Source organism: Dermacentor andersoni, chromosome 1 (genome assembly GCF_023375885.2).
Source record: "Dermacentor andersoni chromosome 1, qqDerAnde1_hic_scaffold, whole genome shotgun sequence".
Lineage (NCBI taxonomy): Eukaryota > Metazoa > Arthropoda > Arachnida > Ixodida > Ixodidae > Dermacentor > Dermacentor andersoni.
The window spans coordinates 65505283-65526141 of record NC_092814.1 but is presented as its reverse complement, the minus strand read 5'-3'; the positions used below and the strand labels follow the sequence as shown (position 1 = coordinate 65526141).

General features: G+C 40.0%; 1 protein-coding gene across 4 annotated transcripts in view; it reads left to right on the top strand.

The window, feature by feature from the left end:
- Window positions 1-20859, top strand: part of ncm (pre-mRNA-splicing factor nucampholin) — a 96472-nt gene that overhangs the window by 14987 nt on the left and 60626 nt on the right. For 3 of the 4 annotated variants that reach the window (XM_050193257.3, XM_072285916.1, XM_050193258.2), the window contains exon 4: window positions 14113-14218. In XM_050193257.3, coding sequence (XP_050049214.1) covers window positions 14113-14218 — 106 coding nt within the window. Of the gene's footprint in view, window positions 1-14112; window positions 14219-18862; window positions 19666-20859 lie in introns of those variants that run through there. The other variant, XM_072285918.1, reaches the window with a different exon arrangement.

Below are 20859 nucleotides of genomic sequence, written 5' to 3'. Positions count from 1 at the left end.
CCTCTGAAGTGCCTTCAGTTAAACATGCATTAAGTGACTTAGTTCTTATAAGGATCTAATTCTTGCGGATCACACGCACTCTATGAAAAATCAGTTCTGCATACAACTTGTACTGCACATGACAATAAATCAGCTTAGGTATAGAAATTTTTTCATGTTAGAAAGTTATTCTGAGACTATTTTGGGCCAACTATCTTGAACATAGAGCTTGCCAATACAGGATTGTTTACAGTAAACCTAAGTTGCAGTCACTAAAAACCATTTTCCTAATGCATTAGATATACTATAACTTGAAATTCATTATGTTAATTGTCATAAGTTTCTAATTCAACAGTAAAAATAATGGCATGATAAATGGATTGCTGCTTGTGCTAACAAGCAGGGTGAGCTAGTTATTGCCATAAACACAGTTTCATGACATTTTTAAAATCCTGACTTTTCGTGTAAAGCAGCTCTACATCGTTGCATACAGAATCATTCTAACAAATATGTCAAGCCACTTCTGCTGTTCTTATCTAGACAGCCACAAAGCAGGCAAATTCATCATTCTTAAGGTCTACAACCAGCAGTATGTAAGAAGCATTCTTCATTTGTAGCAGTTTAAAAGTGTGAATAAATTAAGTTTGGTCAACTTGTGCAAGCACACTGCACACTATATACCCATGTATGACCACATACCATCTTTTTTGGTACATTTTCCCAAGTAGCATAGCAGTTTCGTCTTTCATCAGTGAGTATGTTCCCACTTCTGCTCCCGGGATATCATTTTAGAGCAAGGTGCAGTTTTGTAATTCTAAATAATCATTTAAAGCCTTTATTGTGGTAACATGGGCATCATTTATCAAAATAATATGGTCAGCTTGTGCCACTGTTTTAATAGCTATCACCCTTAAGCCACAGGAATGAGACAAGTATTCTGAAAATTGTATTAATATAATTCTGTGAAGTATGCTTTCTTTTTTTTTTTCAAATTTTGATGTCCTCAAATTAGTGGTGTAGTTTAGTATCTTGTGAAGTGTTGGGTGCAGTCGTAGGCATGTTATGAGTAAAAAGTAATTATAGTACTGTTAAATGTTACATAGACGATAAACGAGAGAAGGGGAACCGGGGGGGATCGATTTTGTTAATTATGACCTGATAAAGCTGCCAAGGAAAGCACCGGGGAAATTAGCTGTAGTTGAAATTGTAATATAGAAAATAATAAAGAAAAGGGAAATTAAAGTGGACGAAAAGAGTCGCAAGTGGGAGCCATGCCCATAACCTCCGCATTACGCGTGCATTGCGCTACCAATTGTGCTATGGCTATCAATTCGTCCGCTACCTTAGGTATTTGTGTTTATTAGATCTAGCCCTAGGATGTTAGCCAAGTTGTTCTACATCCGTCCACCATGGCTCTGTGTGGTGCTGGCTAACACTGCTAGGGCTAGATCAAAACATAACTACTCAAAAGAGTAGACAAATTGATAGCCGTAGCACAATTGGTAGTACAACGCATGCGTAATGCGGAGGTTATGAGTTCGGCTCCCACCTGCAACAAGTTGTCTTTTTGTCCACTTTCAGTTCTCTTTTCTTTATTATTTTCAACATTCCAATTTTAACCACTGCTAATTTCCCCAATGCTTTCCTTGGCTTCATTGTCTGTTGGCTGTTTCTGGTTATAATCGTCGTCATCAGCCTATTTTATGTCCACTACAGGACGAAGGCCTCTCCCTACGATCTCCATTTACCCCTGTCCTGCACCAACTAATTCCAACTGGCACCTGCGAATTTCTGAATTTTATCACCCCACCTAATCTGCCATTCTCCACTGTGCTCCCTTCTCTTGGCACCCATTCTGTAACCCTAATGGTCCACTGGTTATCTAACCTACTCATTACATGACCTGCCTAGTTCCATTTCTTTCTCTTAATGTCAATTAGAATTTCGGCTATCCCCATTCGCTCTCTGATCCACACCGCTCTCTTCATGTCTCTTAACGTTATGCCTAACATTCTTCATTCCATCGCTCTTTGCGCGGTCCACAACTTGTTCTCAAGCTTCTTTGTCAGTTTCCAGTTATTGCCCCATATGTTAGCACCGGTAGAATGTAGTCATTGTACACTTTTCTTTTCAATGACAGTGGTAAGCTCCCAGTCAGGATCTGGCAATGCCTGCCGTATGTGCTCCAACCCATTTTTATTCTTCTGTAAGTTTCCTTCTCATCATCTGGGTCCCCTGTGAGTAATTGACCTAGGTAAAGGTATTCCTTCACAAACTGTAGAGGCTGACTGGCGATCCTGAACTCTTGTTCCCTTGCCCGGCTATTCATCATTATCTTTGTTTTCTGCATAATAATCTTCAACCCCACTCTTACACTCTCTCTGTTAGGGTCTTCAGTCATTTGTTTGTTGTAACTCGTTCCCAGTGTTGCTAAACAGTGCAATGTCATCGGCGAACCGAAGGTTGCTGAAATATTCGCCGTTGATCCTTACTCCTAAGCCTTCCCAGTTTAATAGCTTAAATACTTCTTCCAAGCATGCAGTGAATAGCATTGGAGAGATTGTGGCTCCTTGTCTAACCCCTTTCTTTATAGGTATCTTTCTACTTTTCTTGTGGAGAACCAAGGTAGCTGTGAAATCTTTGTAGCTATTCCCAAGATGTTCACATGTTTACTGTACTCCTTGATTATGTAATGCCTCTATGACTGCTGGTATCTCTGTTGTATCAAATGTGTTCTTGTAATCTATGAAAGCCACATAGAGAGGTCGATTGTACTCTGCGGATTTCTCTATTACTTCATTGATGACGTGGATGTGATCCATTGTAGAGTATCCCTTCCTGAAGCCAGCCTGTTCTCTTGGTTGACTGAAGTCGAGTGTTGCCCTTATTTTATTGGAATTTATCTTGGTGAATATTTTACACAATACTGGAAGTAAGCTAATGGGCCTATAATTTTTCAATTCTTTAATGTCTCCCCTTTTGTGGACTAGTATAATGTTCACATTCTTCCGGTTCTTTGGGACCTTTGAAGTCGTAAGACATTAATAGACGATAAAAAGTAACATTAAGTAACATTAACATTCTCACCCTTTGCTGAGCAGAGGTTCATTTAGTGCAGTCATCAAAATGCCTTTGTTTTGTAAGACGGTAGTCATCTAGTTCATGATTATTAGGACCTATGTCCAGCCTTGAATGATGCTTTGTATAGATCCTCTAAAAAGTCATGAATGGGTGCTCTTATTGGCAAGAAATACTAGCTGTTTCAGCAAAAAAAATTTTTATTTAACAATGGTGAAGTAGAGGTAAGAAGTCATTTTGTCAGTAGTACATTATTCTTGTTGGCAGGCATGAGACAGAGCGTAATAAAACTATAACTAATATTCACTATTGTGCGTACGCGTCAGCAGCAGATTTGAAGCTAGCCAGTTAGTACCTCTAACATTCTACCATTTCTGAAATATTCATCCCCACTATACATTAATGTTCCACGTTTCGTCTTTCAGTGCATGGCGAAGTCTTTTTGTAAAAAGATAGTAGGCAGAATGTCCATGCATTTGGGCGCAAGTTTTGGACAAATACCTCAAAACATGGTATCCTCAAGGACGATCACTGTAGTTTGGTTATTGACATTTTTTGCACCATGGTATATTTGTGTTTTTGCATCACATACAGTACTACTTATAATGACAATAATAATTTATGCCAAAGGAAAAAGAAAATGTCATTGTTACATGTTATAATTTGTTAAGGCTCATTAAATGTTTATCTTCTCACTGTGAAAGAAACATGGTGTTTTGTGATAAACGATTATAAGTGTCTGCTACTGCACATTTTGTGACAAAACCACTTGAAGAAGTCACAGCATATTGCTTAAGAGATGTACAAGGCCATTGTAGAAGAGAAGTGGAAATGGGCAAGTCTAAGAGAATATTGTCGAAATATGTCATTTTGTGGGTTTTGTTCTCACAGGTATTAGAAATAAAAGAAAAAGTAGAACTTTTTGTTGGAAATTGCATGTTATTTCATTGTAAGCCTATTATGTTGGCACAGTCAGAATAAAATCAATTTAAGTTTTATGTCATCATGGCTTAATTATGTTTTTTTCTATAGCATAAGAATTCAGGAAAATAAAAGAGCAAATGCGGCAGAGAAATTGAAGAGTGCCCACTCTGGCTTCATTTTTTTTTTTTTTTTGCTGTAGGATGTACTGAAAACTACTTGTTTCACCTGCTTTCTAGCACAGCAATGAGAGAAATGTAAGAAACACTGCCACTTCAAGTAGCTTGAAGCCTTGGCAAATGGTGTAGTCATGAAAGTGTATTTAACATAGCAGAGTTTCTTTAACACTCTTACATCAACAAAACACAATGACTATTTCTTATATGTGTTTATTTCCTGACTTTACACATTTTACGGAAGCCTTATACTGGTACCAATGTCTGTGACTTGATAATGTTACTGCTATACAGGTTGTGCTATTTCTAGAAGCACAAGCTTGTTACTTTCTCTCAGCCCTCAGCCATGGCAGTCAGTGTGTAAACACTTATGTAGTATTTCTACATTAGCGAATCACTTGAGCATAGAAAATTCTTAGCAGCTGAAGTAGAGCCTTTACTGATAAAATCTTCATAACAAATGTGCTTTTTATTATTTTTTGCTACCATGTGAACATTTCTTCACAGCCAAGTTTCATTACCATTTGTTGTTATATCTGTAAAGTTTCGTAAGTCACTAAGTGTGCTGTTGCCTTTATTTTCCATGTTTTAAAGCTTGTGTTCACATGCTCTTTGTTTCATGCCACACGATATTTTTTGTCTTTCGAATCCTTTTTTTATGTTCTGTTGTATAACAGTTGTGCCAGTTCATTTTCATCCCTCTTTGTGTTCAAAGTGTGCAGTAGTCACCTGTTAGAAATTGCTGAATGAAATTCATGTCCTTATAGACTTGCCTCTGTTTTACTGTTAACAATGAGTTAATTATTCTTAAAAGTTTGGAGTTCGTTATTCTGTACCCTTGTCACATTCTCAGTCTCCATTGATGGTTTTAATGATACCACCAATTATTCAATAATACTTGTTGTTTTTAAACATGAACAATGTAAACTTATTTATATAGTTAGCTGAATCACATTATAGAAAAGTCTACTCAGCTGCTGCTGGTAGCAGCTTGCTGGCCTTTAATATGTACTAGGGTGTACCTGCTATTTTTCTGTGGGAGGTGTCATTTCATCAGTTGTCCTGAAATTTCTGCTCGTCACATGACCAACGTTCCTGTAAGAAGTTGCATTCGTGTAGTTACCATCATTACATCTTAATTTATTAAATTATGGAGTTTTAAGTGCCAAAACCATTTTCTAATTATAAGGCACGCCGTAGTAAGGGACTCGGGAAATTTGGACCACCTGGGGTTCTTTAACGTGCACCTAAACCTATGTACACAGGTGATTTTGCATTATGCCCCCATCGAAATGTGGCCGCCGGGGCCAGGATTCGGTCCCGTGAATTACTTTTTTCAGTAATTCAAACTGAGCTGCTGTAACCTGTGGCCTACCAGACTTCTGTTACGTGACATTTTGAAATATTCTAGGTCATATGGAAAACATCAGAGATTGTATCCCCTCCAGGCACTTAATGTACACTTGTACACATTAGAATACCACCTCACTATCAGGATTACTAGTGAAAATAATGATGTTTAAAATGTGGTGCATACAGAGTAAGAAATTTCTGATTGAACCTATGATGCAAAATTCTGTAATATATGCGAAGTATGCTAGTCAAAAAGTTGGCGCATGTATGCCTGGGTGTTTTCTTTATAGCACCAGTCGGTTGTCATGTAGTCGGTTTGCTCATTTCCTTTTTTTTAAATAGTAAAAGTTTACATCGGGCAAATTTCTGAAGTTCCTAGACTTTCTCACAGTGCCCTGCACGTGAAATAGTCAATTGTCTTTTCGTAGCGGCAGCATTTACAAAATGGAGTCCACATTTGTGGGTGCAACAGATTTCGTAGAAATGTTCAAATTCCTAGTCTGTTCTGCTGCAGTATGTTTTTAATGATGCTGGTGTTGCTTGCCATTGAAGATAAAGATTTTGTTTACACTAGTGCTGGGCTCTTTCTGTCAGAGTGAGCAGTGCTTATTTAATGCCAGCATTTCTACGACTAGCCTCTCACAAAAGTTACTTATGCAAAATGGCCACAGAAAAGTCAAGTTTTGTTGATCTGAAAGCGTGCCTTCGAGAAAAAAGCAATTTAGATATGCTCTCTGTGCTTTCCTATGTAACTTGTGGAATCTACCTCAGTTCACAGCAGCACACACGCAGACATTATTCTTATATTTTGCTTTTGTTTGTGCTTGCATTCGTGCGTGTCAGTACACACATCTCTGTAATGCAAAAAAACTTCTTCGAACAGCTGTATGGCAGGTGCCGACTAATATAGGATGCTAATAGAAATTGAAAATGGTATGCAAATAACTAAACTTTTATACAGCTGGTGTAGACTTTTATGTACTTATCAAGACTTCTCATTAGAGAACCACTTGCAAGCCTGGTATAATTCTCGCAGCACTGGATAATAAGCTCATTTATATATGGAGCTTGATTTGTTAGTTCCTTGTATTATCGGACACTTTCAAAAATATTGTGAGCTCCAGGCATTTCGCAGCACGTGTCATTATATAAAGGTCCGGTGTTGTGCTAACAGACATGCTTAGTAAACCCATCTGTAGTTGCACCTGCAATGAGAAAATTTAGCAGATTCATGCAGATTCTTCATGTAATAAAGAGCACAGGAATGAGCACATAGGAAGGGAACATAACAAGGCTGCTAACTCTCAACTACAGGGACATGGGTGATAATACAATATAAATAGAATACGAATTTGTTTCCATCGTCACTCTATGCAAAAATACAGTGATGGCGAGGACACAGACAATAAGCCGGTGAAGCGGCTTGTTATTGCTGGTGCCCTTTTCCAACAGAACAGCACAGTACATCGTAAATGTAATACAAGGTAAAAAAAATGAAAAAGAAAACACGTGTTAAAGAAAAGTGCCTTCTGGTATGCAAAAATTAGCACAAAATATGGAAAATCTTTCTCAAATGCAGCAATTAAATATAAGAAGTGGAACGGTCTGTTTTAAATGACTAGTTTCTCATTTAAAGCATTTGGTAGTGTAAATAGAATCATCGGTCCTCCGTAGTTAGTGCATGTGCTAGGTATTTTCTGTTGGTCACTGTTTTGTGTGTTAAAGTAGTTATCTCTTGGAGGGCTGTGTGGGCTGTAATGTATGCTTCATTGTTTTTCACACTCAGTTCATAGCACTTTATCAATGGGACAGTGTATAAGTCTGTTGTGGGCAGAAGCTTGAGTTGTTCCAAGATAGGTTTAGTATGTGTATCATACTTTACATTGGTGATTGTGCGAATCCCTTTCTTCTGAAATAAATGGATGTATTTTTTTATATATTAGAGAAAGTTGTGGTCCCCCAAACCAAGTGACTATAGCTAAGAATGAAGGAAACCTTTGATTCGCTTGATTTCTGTCATATGATGCCAACAGACAGTGATTCAAGCCAGGGAAAGCATAGGAAAAATCAGCTATTCTTGCATGTATTTTTAAAATTAAACCGTCAAAATATTTAAAGACAAGGGTTACAGTTGTGATTATCCTATTATTCGTAATATCAGCGGTAAGAGCTGAATACACAGTTTTCGCATGCGGCGCTATGGCACTGGCTAATACTCCCATGGCCAGGTTGTATATGCACAGGGCTCAGCAAGTGAAACACGATACTCGGACTGTATGGCGGCCAGCCCTTTTTGCACCACGAGTGAACGCTGGGTTATTGTTGAGGAGCCGAATGCAGTCACGATGCATTACAGTCACCCAGTTTCATTTGATGCAAAAGAACACCACCCATGCACCCCATACAGATGGTAAACCAGCAAAGCTGAAATGTGCGGCACCGGTGTTTATCGCTGGGTTAAATGCGACAGTTCATTAAACTCTTTCTCAATCATTAGTTATGTCCTTGTGTTTCTTAATGAGGTTACTCACACATTTGGCTTAGGTTTATCGTAGAGTTCATTTCGAATGCCGCACTTTGAGCTTCGCAATATCACCATCATGGAGGAGTGGTTCATTGTGTTAATCCAGCTGGTTCATCGAAGTCTTTCTGAATTACGTTACACATTTATGTTTCGTAATGTGTTAATCACAGTGTGTATGACTTGGTTGTGCACTGTAGTTACCAAGTGACACACCGGGAACACACATTTCATTTAATTAAAGACAGGAGCACATTTTTGATCCCCAGATCCTCAGCCTGTCGTGGCCACTGGTGATCTCGCTTTGCGGCGGCGGCATGACGTCACTTTAGCTAGCTTCGCTTCGCGAACTAGCTCGGCCGCACAAGCTGCCAGATGGGCCCAACATTGCTGCTTGAGCTCTACAAAACGAATGCAATGGCTCATACCCCCGCAGGAGGGTTTCTGTGGTTGGGCCACGAGCGTTTCACCTAGGCATATACAGCTTCGCTGTAAAAATCCATTAGATCAGTTTCCCCGTGCCCACCAGTGGTGAAAAAAAATTCCTGCAGTCGTGCACTCCAAGTATCGCATTTCAGTTGCTGAGCACTTTTCATAATAACTTAAGGAAGTGGACGAAGTGGCAGTTGCCATTGAGCCATATTGGCAGAGCATTGCAAATTTCATTTGTAGACTGTTGGTTTGGCTCCCGCTGATGCCAGGTTGATCTTGCTGACACTCATTTCCTGCTTCCCCTCAAGAATAATGAGATAATTGCAAACTTAACCATTGTCTTTTTTGACAGCTTTACTTCATTTTTGACAGTTCTGCAAAAAACTAGCTCATGTCCCCCCTATGCATTGCTCGTCCTGTCCTTTTCATCACTCTTATTGGTCAATCCTTGTGACAACGTTGGCATGTAAGCCATTGATTAAAGGTTGAAAATAAGTTTGGAAAGGAACCATTTCATAGTTATTCTGGAAATACTATTAAATACATGTAGCTTGCAAAGTGGGCGGGCCTTGCACACGCACTTGCAAGGCACCAGAAAGAAAACATCACAATAATCAGGTGACTAGCAATATAAAACAATGTTGCACTTTTCTAGAGAGCCATACAGTTTCTATCTGATGTATTTGACTTTTTTTCTTTCACTAGCTAATCTGGCGAGAAAAATGAGTGTAGTGATGCTACACATGTACTCAACTGCGTTGCTGAATTAAGTGAAATCGAGGCTGACAAAGCCTTTCATGAAACAATGCTTAAAATAATGCTTGGACAGTGTTATATGTATGCATTGGAAGTGGAGTGCATGAAGCAGCTGTATAAAACTGTTTTTCCTTACTTGTATGATGCTCTATCTACAACAAAAGTCCTTCTGGTTTGTGTAGGAGTAAATAACTCAGGTTTTTGTTTTTTATATTCTGATACTCTGCACCAACAGGAAAGGTCTCTTTATTTGATGTTTGTTTGTGGTGTAATGTGCCTTCTGTGCAAATAAAACTTGATAACCATGTGCAACTGAATATACTTTATTAGCACAATGTAATAAAATAAAACAGTGGTGGTATTAAAATAATAGGAGTGTTAAAATTAGTTTGACTGTCATTTGATGCAAGTAAACATATAGAAGGAAAAAGGGGGTTCCATTTTCAGTACAGTGATGCTTTTCAGTGTAGTTTTCTCTGCTGCATAACATGTTTTATAGAGTTCTCAAATATGCTGGTCAGGCATTTTGAGTTATTAAATTTTTAGTAGAGCTTTTGTAGCTTATTGTTCATCTAGAAATAGTAGTTTCCAAATGTTTTTACAAGTGAAAAATAAATTTGAATGTTTCTTTATGAAATCACTCCTCTACAGTTTTGTTAGCCTGGTAAATATGTAGAAAGAGTACAATCATTTTTTGTTCGTTATGTGTGGACAGTGTCATGTTACTGAAGTGCAAAAAAAATAAGGAGGGAGGTGGGGTGAGAGCAACAGTGAGAAAAACAAGCTTTTTTGCAAAATATCTACAGTAGCTATACTTAATTTAAGATGCTATAGCCCCATTGCAATATAGTTTATTGTCTACTTGTTAGGACTGAATGGTAATGGCTGCAGTACAATTGTATCTTAAATTCAAGTACTCTCCCGTTCTCATGACAAGAGATCTCTGAAAAAGAAAAACAGATGTAAGCATCCCCTTTGTTTCGGAATGCGGGTTGGGTGTTTGACAAGTATGACAGCTGATGTGGTGATGTGTAGGAGCCTGTGTCAAGTGATCACATCGGTGAGTGGCAGTAAATATGTGTGGTGATGGCAAGCACTAATTTCCCTAATCATCAATATTTTTAAATGGCTCTGAGTCTGAGTGGTTTATTTTTAAGTTCCTGGATAAGAAACTTTGTTTATTGTCCGGACTTTGTGATGTCTTATTTGTTTTAAATCTAAACTTGTTCCACCAGTTTGGATGTGATGGAGATGAAACAAATGGGCACTTAGGTTTGATTGAATAAGGTATGGTGGAAACTTTACATGCCTGCAGTTTTAGCAGCCTTTTACATAATGCTTTCAGTACTCAACAAAATTTTTATCACATTATAGAGAACTGGCTTCAGTAGTGCTTATGGTCCGGTCCCATGAGCTGTTATTGAAATAGTCATGTATGTAAGCTGTCTCTGTAATATGTTTCAGCTTAAGTATTACAATGGAGCAGTAAGCACTACCTGCAGTTCTGTGAGAGCGTTCAGATAATCTTCCGCAGTGGCTGTGGCGCTGGTCTGCTGAGTACGAGGTTGCTGGTTTAATCCTTGGGTGGTGACAACCACATTCCAGTATGGCCACAATGAACTGTGTTCGTGTACTTATAAATTATGGGGTTTTACGTGCCAAAACCACTTTCTGATTATGAGGCACGCCGTAGTGGAGGACCCCGGAAATTTCGACCACCTGGGGTTCTTTAACGTGCACCTAAATCTAAGCACACGGGTGTGTTCGCATTTCGCCCCCATCGAAATTCGGCCGCCGTGGCCGGGATTCGATCCCGCGACCTCGTGCTCAGCAGCCCAACACCATAGCCACTGAGCAGCCACGGCGGGTTTCGTGTACTTGGGTTTATATGCACATTAAAAAACCCCAGGTGGTAAACTCTAATCCACAGACCCCCTCCCCCCCTGGGAAGTCGTAAATCAAAATTTTGATGTAGCACAGCTAATGATACTAAGTAAAGAGCTTCAGGAATGCTTAAAATTGTAAATGAATTCATGTCAAACTCAAAGTGCTCACATATTACAACTGTTGCCATTTGGCCACATTGACAACCCAACATTGTCATGGTTGTGCATGAGAAGTTTAAAAATGGTGCTGTAAGCAGTGTATTTGCAGCATTATGCAGGCTAGTCAACTGACTGTACTAAAGTGCACTTGTTCCCGAGTGAGATCCTTGTGTATGAAGTCATTCCTTTGTTTCAGCTCTGTATTGTGGAGTTCTCACTTAATTTTCTAATGTTCAAAATCAGTGTTATGTAAGATGCAGTAACTGGTAAGTGGTATTCAGAATAATAAGTCTATTTCATAGCTGCATCTAAATCTTACACATCAGCAAAGGTACTGTGATTGTTAACAGCAGAAGTATGAATTGAGCTACACTTTGCTCAATTCACTCATCTTGCTTTGCAGATGTTCGCATTTGTTATTAAACATTGCAAAACAAATGAACTACACCCAACTATACTGCAGTGTTATCTATGCCAGATTTTACTTGTATTTAAACTGGCATTGCAATATAGGCAATATTACTATGAGGATATGCCTTACTATATACTCAAAGGCAGAATACTACTACGAGGATATGCCTTAGAGAATGCACATTATCCTCTGACATTATGCGCTGGTATGTTTTTCAGCATAGCCATATTTATATTTGCAGTTCTACATAGAGCATTTTAAAAGTATTGTGTATATTTTGTTGAAAATTTTTTCCTTGTGTTTAAAAGCATATGAGAGTATTTATTTCATATGAGGATGATATGGTGTGCATGTGCTGGAGCAGGTTGAAGTCTGAAGGTTTCGAAGGCTCTTCGTGTGCTTGATAAATCTACAGGCCTTGGCCAGTATAGAAGTACTGGCCCTATAGCTTGTGTTTAGGTGGGCTGTTTGGTACATGGCTTCTTAGTAAAACAAGGCTAAAGTGGGACACTCAGGTCAAGAACCAGGCACAACAAAGTGTTGAATCTGGTACTTGCCCTCCGTGTCTTCTCTTAATTCTATATTTAATCACTGTTGAAGCACCCAAGACAATGGTTCAGTGGTTATGGCCTTCTGCTGCTGACCATGCGTTGGGGGTTCAATTTGTAGCTATTGCTGCTGTATTCCAATGGAGGCAGAATGCAAAGACAATTGCATGCTAAGGAATCGGCGCACGTTAAAGAACAAGTGGTTAAAATTAATCTGAAGCCATTCAATTAATCCCTGTCGAAGTGAATATATTTATAGTATTTAAAAATTTGGGTACAAAATAGTTTTCTTGTTTTGAATGCTTGCACTGTCAAAGAAAATTGCTGCTTCGTTATTCAGATGTTTCATACTAAACAGGTAATGTAAAGCAGCTTTCTTAAAATTGGTATGACACTAGTATGTAATCAATCTGTTTGTTTTTATCTAGATTCATCTATGCACAAGAAATGCCAGTCAGCTTGTAAATTCTTCAGAAATAATTAACTCTGGGCTCAGAAATAATTAACTCCGTCAGTGTTAAAGAGTGACTTTATATGCAAGATATATCTTGCACAGGTCTGCATGAATTTGTGTTATCATATCAGCACACAATAATTTCATGCACAAAAGTCATCCTAGCTCACAGTATAGTGCTAATGGTTTTCAATGCCCATCCAACTGCAGGTGAGATCATTAACACTGGAAATTTTTTTATCCCTATGTTGCTGTTAGGCATGGTAGTTATAGTGTCCCTGGGTAGTACTTCGATGCTTAGGTTGTGGGGCCTTATGCACATCTTAACCTGAACACATCCACATTTTACTTTTTGTGTCTTTTGTCCTCTAGAGCAGGTCTGCCTGCTCTAGAGGACAAAACCCTTCCTCGAAGCCTTTCTTTTTTTAAGTTTTACAACTGATTGTTCAGATTTCTGTTCTTTGTAGTTGTGCATACTGACATAGTGAAATTTTATGTTAAATTGATACTACAGAAGATGTACAGTGACTTGCATTTTTATCCTTATAAATAAAAGAAAATATTGTTGAATTTACCGAATAGCTTGTTAGCACTATAATCTTGCATAGCAATTGCACTGTATTGCCTAGTTTGTGTAATAGCATATGAACTGCTTAAAGTGATTTCAGCATGTCATAGTGGCTGGCATCGATGCCTATCTGCAGTCTTTCTCCACGAGTGATATTTGTGTTGCTGGTTTGCTGTGGAGGAAATGAAATAGCAAAGGCAGTGGCGAGGGGCTTCACAGAAATCTCAAAGAACCAGCCCACTCGTTTTAAGTGCAGGGGTTGTACATTGTACCAGATAAGCCAGAGAAATACAAAATGTGATGCTACAAAAACTAGACTGCATAGTGCAGTCTCTGTGCAGTATACTCTTACACAAATGTACACCCTTTGGGGTGTATATTTGCCACACAACAATAATCTTCATCTGTCTTGCTTGCGTTTCCTTTCTTGAAGATGCTACGCTCGCTACTTTCCTGTTGAGAATGCTCTGTCATGCTGATAATGTGCATGCCGTTTGTGATTTGGAAGTTCTGGACTCGCACTGTTATAGAATGGAAATGAGGACAAGACAGATGACTATTGTTGTGGGGTAAGATACGACCCAAAGGATGTAATTTTGTTTAAGAGTGTACTTGAGAGAAGGAAGTGTTGAAATTTGAAGAAGTTCTTAACTTTGATGGGATAAATATGAAAGTCGGTGTATTATGTGTGCTTGTGGTATGTGGCAGTGGATTGCCCTATTACTAATAACAGGATTGCACAGAAACAGAACTGGGAGTAATATAGCAAATGGAATGCACATGTACAATGTTTCATGATGGTTCAAGTTGAGACATCTGCAGTACTTGTGTCAGACTACTACAGCTCCTTTGTGGTTCTCTCCTAACAGAGGCCAGTGAGGGTTCTACGTATGTGGCTAACAAGAAAAATGGAACTGCTGACCAGAAAGGGTCTGGTGACAGTCACAGCAAAACATCGAGAAATGGCACCAAAGGGTGAGCATGTACACATTACTTGCCGCCAGAAATGTTTGCAGATGGGCTGGTAAAAATTTATTACTTTAAAAACATTGTCTACGATTTGCCTTGCCTGCCCAGCAGATTAGTTTCTCTCTTTCTCAACCCCCCCCCCTTTACTTTTTTCTTACTACTGCTACAGTTGCCATGTTTTGTGCTGCAAGCTAGGGTTCCACACTCATGGCCAATAGCATCTTCCTTGTTACAGGTCTTCCAAAATTACTTCAAAGTGTGAAACAAAGTGTTTGGTGCTGCAAACTATAAATTGTTAGATTTCCTTACTGAATGGCATAACAACCTGGTGCTTACCCGACTCCTGTTTTATTGGATTATTATGACTAGTGTGTTTGAATGGGACAAAAGATTGAGCTAATGCATTAATTTTTGCCATTTTATTTAACTATTTTTTTTTTTTGTACTATGACACTTAGTTTTTCTGGTTGTGAACAATTATTTTTTTTTTTTCATTTTTAATTTGTGTGTGTACAGTGCTCACGGAATGAAACGCGTCAATTTAGGGCTAAGTAATGCGCATACTTTCGCTTCAACCGCCTGCAGATCGTGTCACATCGACGTAATTCTGGCGCGTACACTTACATCGGAGCCCTCGTCACCTTTGGTGACCAAATTCCTAGCGACATGACATTGTGCTCTCGCGTACTTTGCACATATGTAGGGTTGTACTAAATGCTCCGTGTCCTATTTCAATCCGTGAGCACTGTACATTTATGTGTGTGTTGTGGAATGCCAGCTATGCCAAAAGGACCATTTCCAAAATTTTCCTCTGTATGATTTCTCTTGTTTTGCTCTTTTGTGAGAACCTAATGCCATATAAACAGCGGCAACTTACAAGTAGTTTTGTGTTTGTAGTAAATATTGGGAAATGGGTGTCGACTATCGTCGAACCACTTGCAGTGGATGCTGTTCAGGCCACAGTTGGTGTAGCATTGGCCCATCTGCTGTAATTTGATTTCATTTTCCATCCTTCTTCTCTTACCATGTGTCAAGCTGAGTAGACAATCCCAGTGATAATGGCAGTGCAGTGGCATACAAACCAGTGGTGAAGGTTAAAAAAAAATAACGGAGAATGAAATGAATCATTACAAAATGTGGCTGCAGATATTGTGCTGTTTTTGCGCACTCTTAAAGGGCCCCTCATCAAATCTGGGCATTTTGAGCTGACAAGCGCAGTGCATAAGATGCACGATAACGATTCTGTTTGCTAAGTATTCAATCCCTACGCACCACGAAAAGAGCATAAATTTCAAACCAAACCCTGTTTGCCCTTCTCCTCGCGGGCGCCGAACTCCCAGCCGGATGTGTCGACATATATCATACAAGTGCGCCTACGTATATCGTAGTGCTGCGACACCACTCGTAGTAACATATTACTTCAAGATTGTTGAAGACAACATCAGTTACTTGTTTAATCTGTTACTTCAGCAAGCAAACTAAAGTTTAGAGAAATAATGAAACATACAAACCAAACGTATGTGTGTTTTCTTTTTTTTATCGCAGCATCAGAAATGTACTTCCGTTTCATCTACTTGTTCCCACCACGTCGTGCTCACAGAGAACGAAACTATCTCATTTTCTACAGTGTTACAGCGCCGTGATAATGCTCTTTCATCCTCTTGGTGCTCGTGATTGTGGCACTGACTTATACTGCTAATCAGGTGTTTTAGTGCAAAGCACACAAAATTGTCCGCTGTGTGAAATGGGACAAACGCAACAACTCACGCGCGAGACCATCACCAGAAGTGTGCCATTCAGCACAAACGAAAGAGAGAGAGAGAAAACAAAACAAAAAAGAAGGCATGGCCCGTGACATACCCTTCATGCGATCTTCCGGCTCCGGTATGGGAGAATGCAGGGAAGGAATTTTGCTTGCGAGCGCTGGACTGGGCAAGTGGAGAGAGTGTCTATGTTGGCAGTGATGCTCGCCTCCTGAATTCATGGGTTTGCGCCATTTCAAATATTTCTGTCTCTGCTATTAATGAACTAATCTGAAAAATTGTTGCGGTAGAACACTCCAAAGAAAGCACTTTGCAACTTCCAGTGTATAACCAAAATTTGCTATGTGGCCTGGTGAGGGGTTCTTTAACAAGGACAAAATTGGCTTGCTTGTTGTATGGCGTCACAGTACAAATGACAGTGAAGTGGTCATCGTAACATGAGATTTTAAAAATTAGCGTAACCCCATGTACCATCCTCTAAGGGGTAAATAAAGAGGAATACTTAGTTAAGTAAATTAATGTTCTAGAATTCCACAAAGTATAATTCTGACCAGAGTCATGTTAAGCCATAAAAGACACAAAAATGAAAAATGGGTGATGAAACCAGCTTGAAGTTGCTGCATTAGCTTATTGCATTGCATTCTAAATGAGTCAGACTAAACCTAACAAGTCCTGAGGACTTACGCATACAAACAGCCCAAGCATGCAAAAAATACCTTGCAATTCATGGCATCACCCAGACATATTGGGACCACACTTTCTGCATAAATTTCAAAGTGCAAATTTTGCCCTGCATTTTCTCCTTTAGTAGCCAACCTCTTTCTAACAAGTAAATGAAAATATACTCTTCAGAGAATCTTGCACCAGTTTTAACTATATAGTGTTGCTTTTTAATGTCCATTTGAGGCCATCAGCTGTTCCGTCTCCTGCCTGCTGCACTTATGGTGTGAGAAAGAGGAATAAACTTTATTTTGGGACAGCAGCTAGGCCTCTCTACCTAGATGACGGCCTTGAGCCCTTGGACCCTGACGGCATCTTCAGCCTGCTGGATTGCCTTAAGTTTGTCTTCCGGTGCACAGCTGAGCAACGCGGTCTCCCACTGCTCCCTGGTCTTGTGTATTTTATTCTGTCTGGGTGTTCGAGGACAAGCCAAAACCATATGTTGTAGGTCCGCCCTTTCTTGACAGAATCTACATTTATCCATGTAAAGGTTCGGGTAGTAGCGGTGGTAGGCCACCGGGTTCGGATATGTATCTGTTTGTACGAGGTGCCATGCCGTTGGGTTGGACTCTTAATAATTTAATACATCTCTGAAATCACCTTAATGAGATTTTACATTTAATTGCTCAAGAATTGTGTGTGAATCCTGTACAAATGTTTAAACATCATTGTGAATGTTGGGAACTCGTATATTTGTATTGAAGGGGTTTTCACATTTTTGAAGGCAACTCTACTTGGTTTTAATAAAATTCCGAGGAATATCCTTGCTTTCCTGTTTTCTCGAAGGGCACAGATATGTGACCCTGAAACAAACTCCATGCTGAGTTGCTGAAATGATTACACTAGGCTTAATGCACAGATATAAAGCTGGAAACAGTACACACCTAAGTAGAAAAAATACATCAAATATCATTAGCTACTTTCAGCCCCCTTGTAAGCTCCTAGCCAATGTTATGCAGTCATGGGCACTTACGTGTTCATAACATCTCATTTATCGTCTGCTTTTAAACTTGTGCTTGGTAAGTCTTGCACAACTAAAGTCCGCATAACTAATTTTCTGGCCCATTCAGCACCCCTTCTCTGTATGTGTGTGCATGTGTGCACGCTAGCCTTTTTTCATGTGTGCGTGTTTGTTCACAGACATGTGGTGTCATCGGTACTCGCTACTCGCGCTAATAAACCGGTGTCAGTAGCTTGGCCCTGGCGTGAGCGACCGTGACGACTGCGAAGTGAATAACCTTGGCACCGTTTGTCTACCGCCATTTGTGTGGAAGTTTTGCGTTATTCTCAATGGCTTCCCTTCCTTCCCTACAGCGCCAGATGGCCAACTATAGACAGTGCCTTAGACCTTGGGCCAGTGCCAAGGCTATCCGAAAGTTGTGTCAGCATTCCCCTATCTCTGCACCTGTTTTCTCTCTCTCTCTCTCTTTCCACACACACACGCACCTCGCTTCTTTAGTGTTACGGTAGTACACTAGTTGCGGTAATTGGTGAAAGGGAGGGGAGGAGACGTACATACATATGTCTAGGAGGCCATGGTTCTACCTGTTGTAGTATATTACATCGTGTTATATGTTTGTTTGTTAATGATGCTGGTGTGTACTCGAATGTGTAATACTGCCGTGCATCGCCAGCAATCCGGCGTGCCCGATGGTACAGTGTACTAGTGCTGGTCTCGGCAGCAGTTTCGTTGACGCCATAGAGTTGATATGAAACTCTCTGGTTGACCGAACGGTGTAAAAAGAACAGGTGCTCCGATGATGCGGGAGCCGCTGGTGAGAAACGCGTCTCACTATTGGTGCTGTTTCACGTCTGCACCGCTGCATATGTCAAGTGGCTGAATAAGTGAGAAATTTGAATGTGTAAGCAATTGTAACTTCATGCAAAGTGCGTTGAAAGAAATTAAAACAAATTTGTTTCACTGTTCCTGCCCTCCACTATAATCATTCAAATCCCTAAAGCAGTGCAACGTGGATACCGGTAGTTATTGAAGTAACTCATATATGAACCTCTCCTGTCACAAACGCAACAGCCAAAAGGGGCGAATGCTAGGAGCGTCTGCTAGCTGTACCCGTTCGAGGCGCCGCCACCGTCGGCGCCCGGGAGGAGCCGAGAGAAGGAGCGCCGGCATAGGAGGAGGAGAGAGATGATGTCGTTATCGTTGTTATCGTTAAATTAAGATCTTTGCAGGATGGATGGATGTTACGAGCGTCCTCTTTGGAATGGGGCGGTGGATTTCGCCTCCAAGCCCCCTAGTCGCGTGCGCCTCCTAACGGCGGCCCAACATTCGCGTGCTTCCGTCGGAACAGCTATTCTTGCTATAAGTACACTCTACCATAGAGTTCTCTACAATATTGTAATAAATTATGTGCAGTCTACTTCTTACACTAAAGTTCACTATAACAAAAGTGAACTAGAAGGCTTTCTAGTTCACTGTACTTACACCGTGTAGTTGACCCCATGGTTGACCCTGACCCGTTGATCACTGACAACGAAACTGACAAAGCTGCGTCGTTTGGCGCACTGTGAAAGGCTTCATCTTACTCTTTTATAGAGAATTTCTAAATAAAACTTTTTAGTGGGTAGCGAATAGAAGAGTTCATCATGTGATAATAAAAAAAAAAAAATAGAGGGAGAGACGAAGTTGAACATCACAAATAATTGTCGTGTACAGCGCCGTTCATTTAAGCTGTTGGCAACAGCGCTCCAAAGAGGCAGTATGGCGATATTTGTGCTGTGTGATCGCGAATTTCGGCATTTCGTTGCGTCGCTGAGTTCATACGCTACCTCGCAGCAAGCACGTGGTTACATTCCCTGAGTGATAACTCCGCCACCTTAGCGCGTCTCTTAAATTTGCATTAATATTCATGGCGGTGCGTTTAGGCGCTGACTAAGTCGTTGTCACATCGCTTGATTCGCGGTAGCCTTGCCGCTCTCGTGTTCTCTGTGATGAGCAGTCATGTCCGAAAGGTGAATTTGATGCGATTGTTCTGCCGCGATATCAATTAAGCTTTGCCGTTTGCGCTCAGAACCCAGTTGTACGTTGTGTACCGGTGCTGCTGCGCTGGAAGTCCGCATACCGGTGTTCGTTTTCGTTTCATGCCATTGCACGTTTTCATTTACGTTGAGTTTACATCCATACGCTGTAGTCATCTTTTTAGCAAGTTCTTCAATTTAACAGTGCGGATGCCGTGCATCATCCCTTGAAACCTGAGCTATCCCTATGTTGTCAGCTGGGCTGCCGAGCAGATTTGTCAGTTGCCCTTAAGGGAATAAAATGTCAAGATCTCGTGCACGTCGTGAGAATTTGCAGCTTGTTAACTACAGCTGTAGTTAAGGTTATAGTTACATGAAGGTAACCAGTGAAGGCTGCTCGGATTACATGTACTGCTGTTAGAAATACTTGACACAGCGTCGTATAGGCAGTGTGTGTGTGTATTTGTTTTGCGAAGCATTCTTCACAGCATGAAGTTATTGCTGTTCATGCGTTTCAGATGTAAACGAAATTCATGGGACAGCAGTGATGCCGAATCCCAAGAAATTTCACACAGTTGTTGTATGATGCTGCAAAATTAGGTATAAGCTTGCAGCCCAGAAACGTACTTTTCTTGGAATATGTTATTTTTGAGCTTTTAATCACAGTAACAGGCTATATATATCATATATGTGCAAAATGATCAAAGTAAGAATTAAACCAGAAACAAGTGAAAAGTGCATGTAATGCAGTCACAACAGAATGGGAGTGGGGGGGGGGGGATTTCATTGTTAATGAAGACAACTGGCTTAGTTGGTGCATTTTAGAAGTGCAATAAAAGAGAATGGGTGAGAACAACATTTAGGACACAAGTTTAGTGCACTGTTTTGCATATTTGAAACTGTCTTAAAACTAATAGCATATTTCAACATTATGAGAAATTTTATCAGTGAACTTAAGGTATGCAATTGCTCTGCAGAGTAATTGGGAACCAAGTAATGTCACATGGGTATAGTGTGTACAAGCAGTCTAGAAGGTGACAACAAACTGGAAAAACAATGCTGATACTGATAGCACAGTTGTATCATAAGCCAACAAACAATGACACCAAGGAAAACTGGGGAAATTACTTGCTGTTACTAATTGAATTAAAGAAATGATAAATTAATGGAAATGAAAGTGGATGAAAA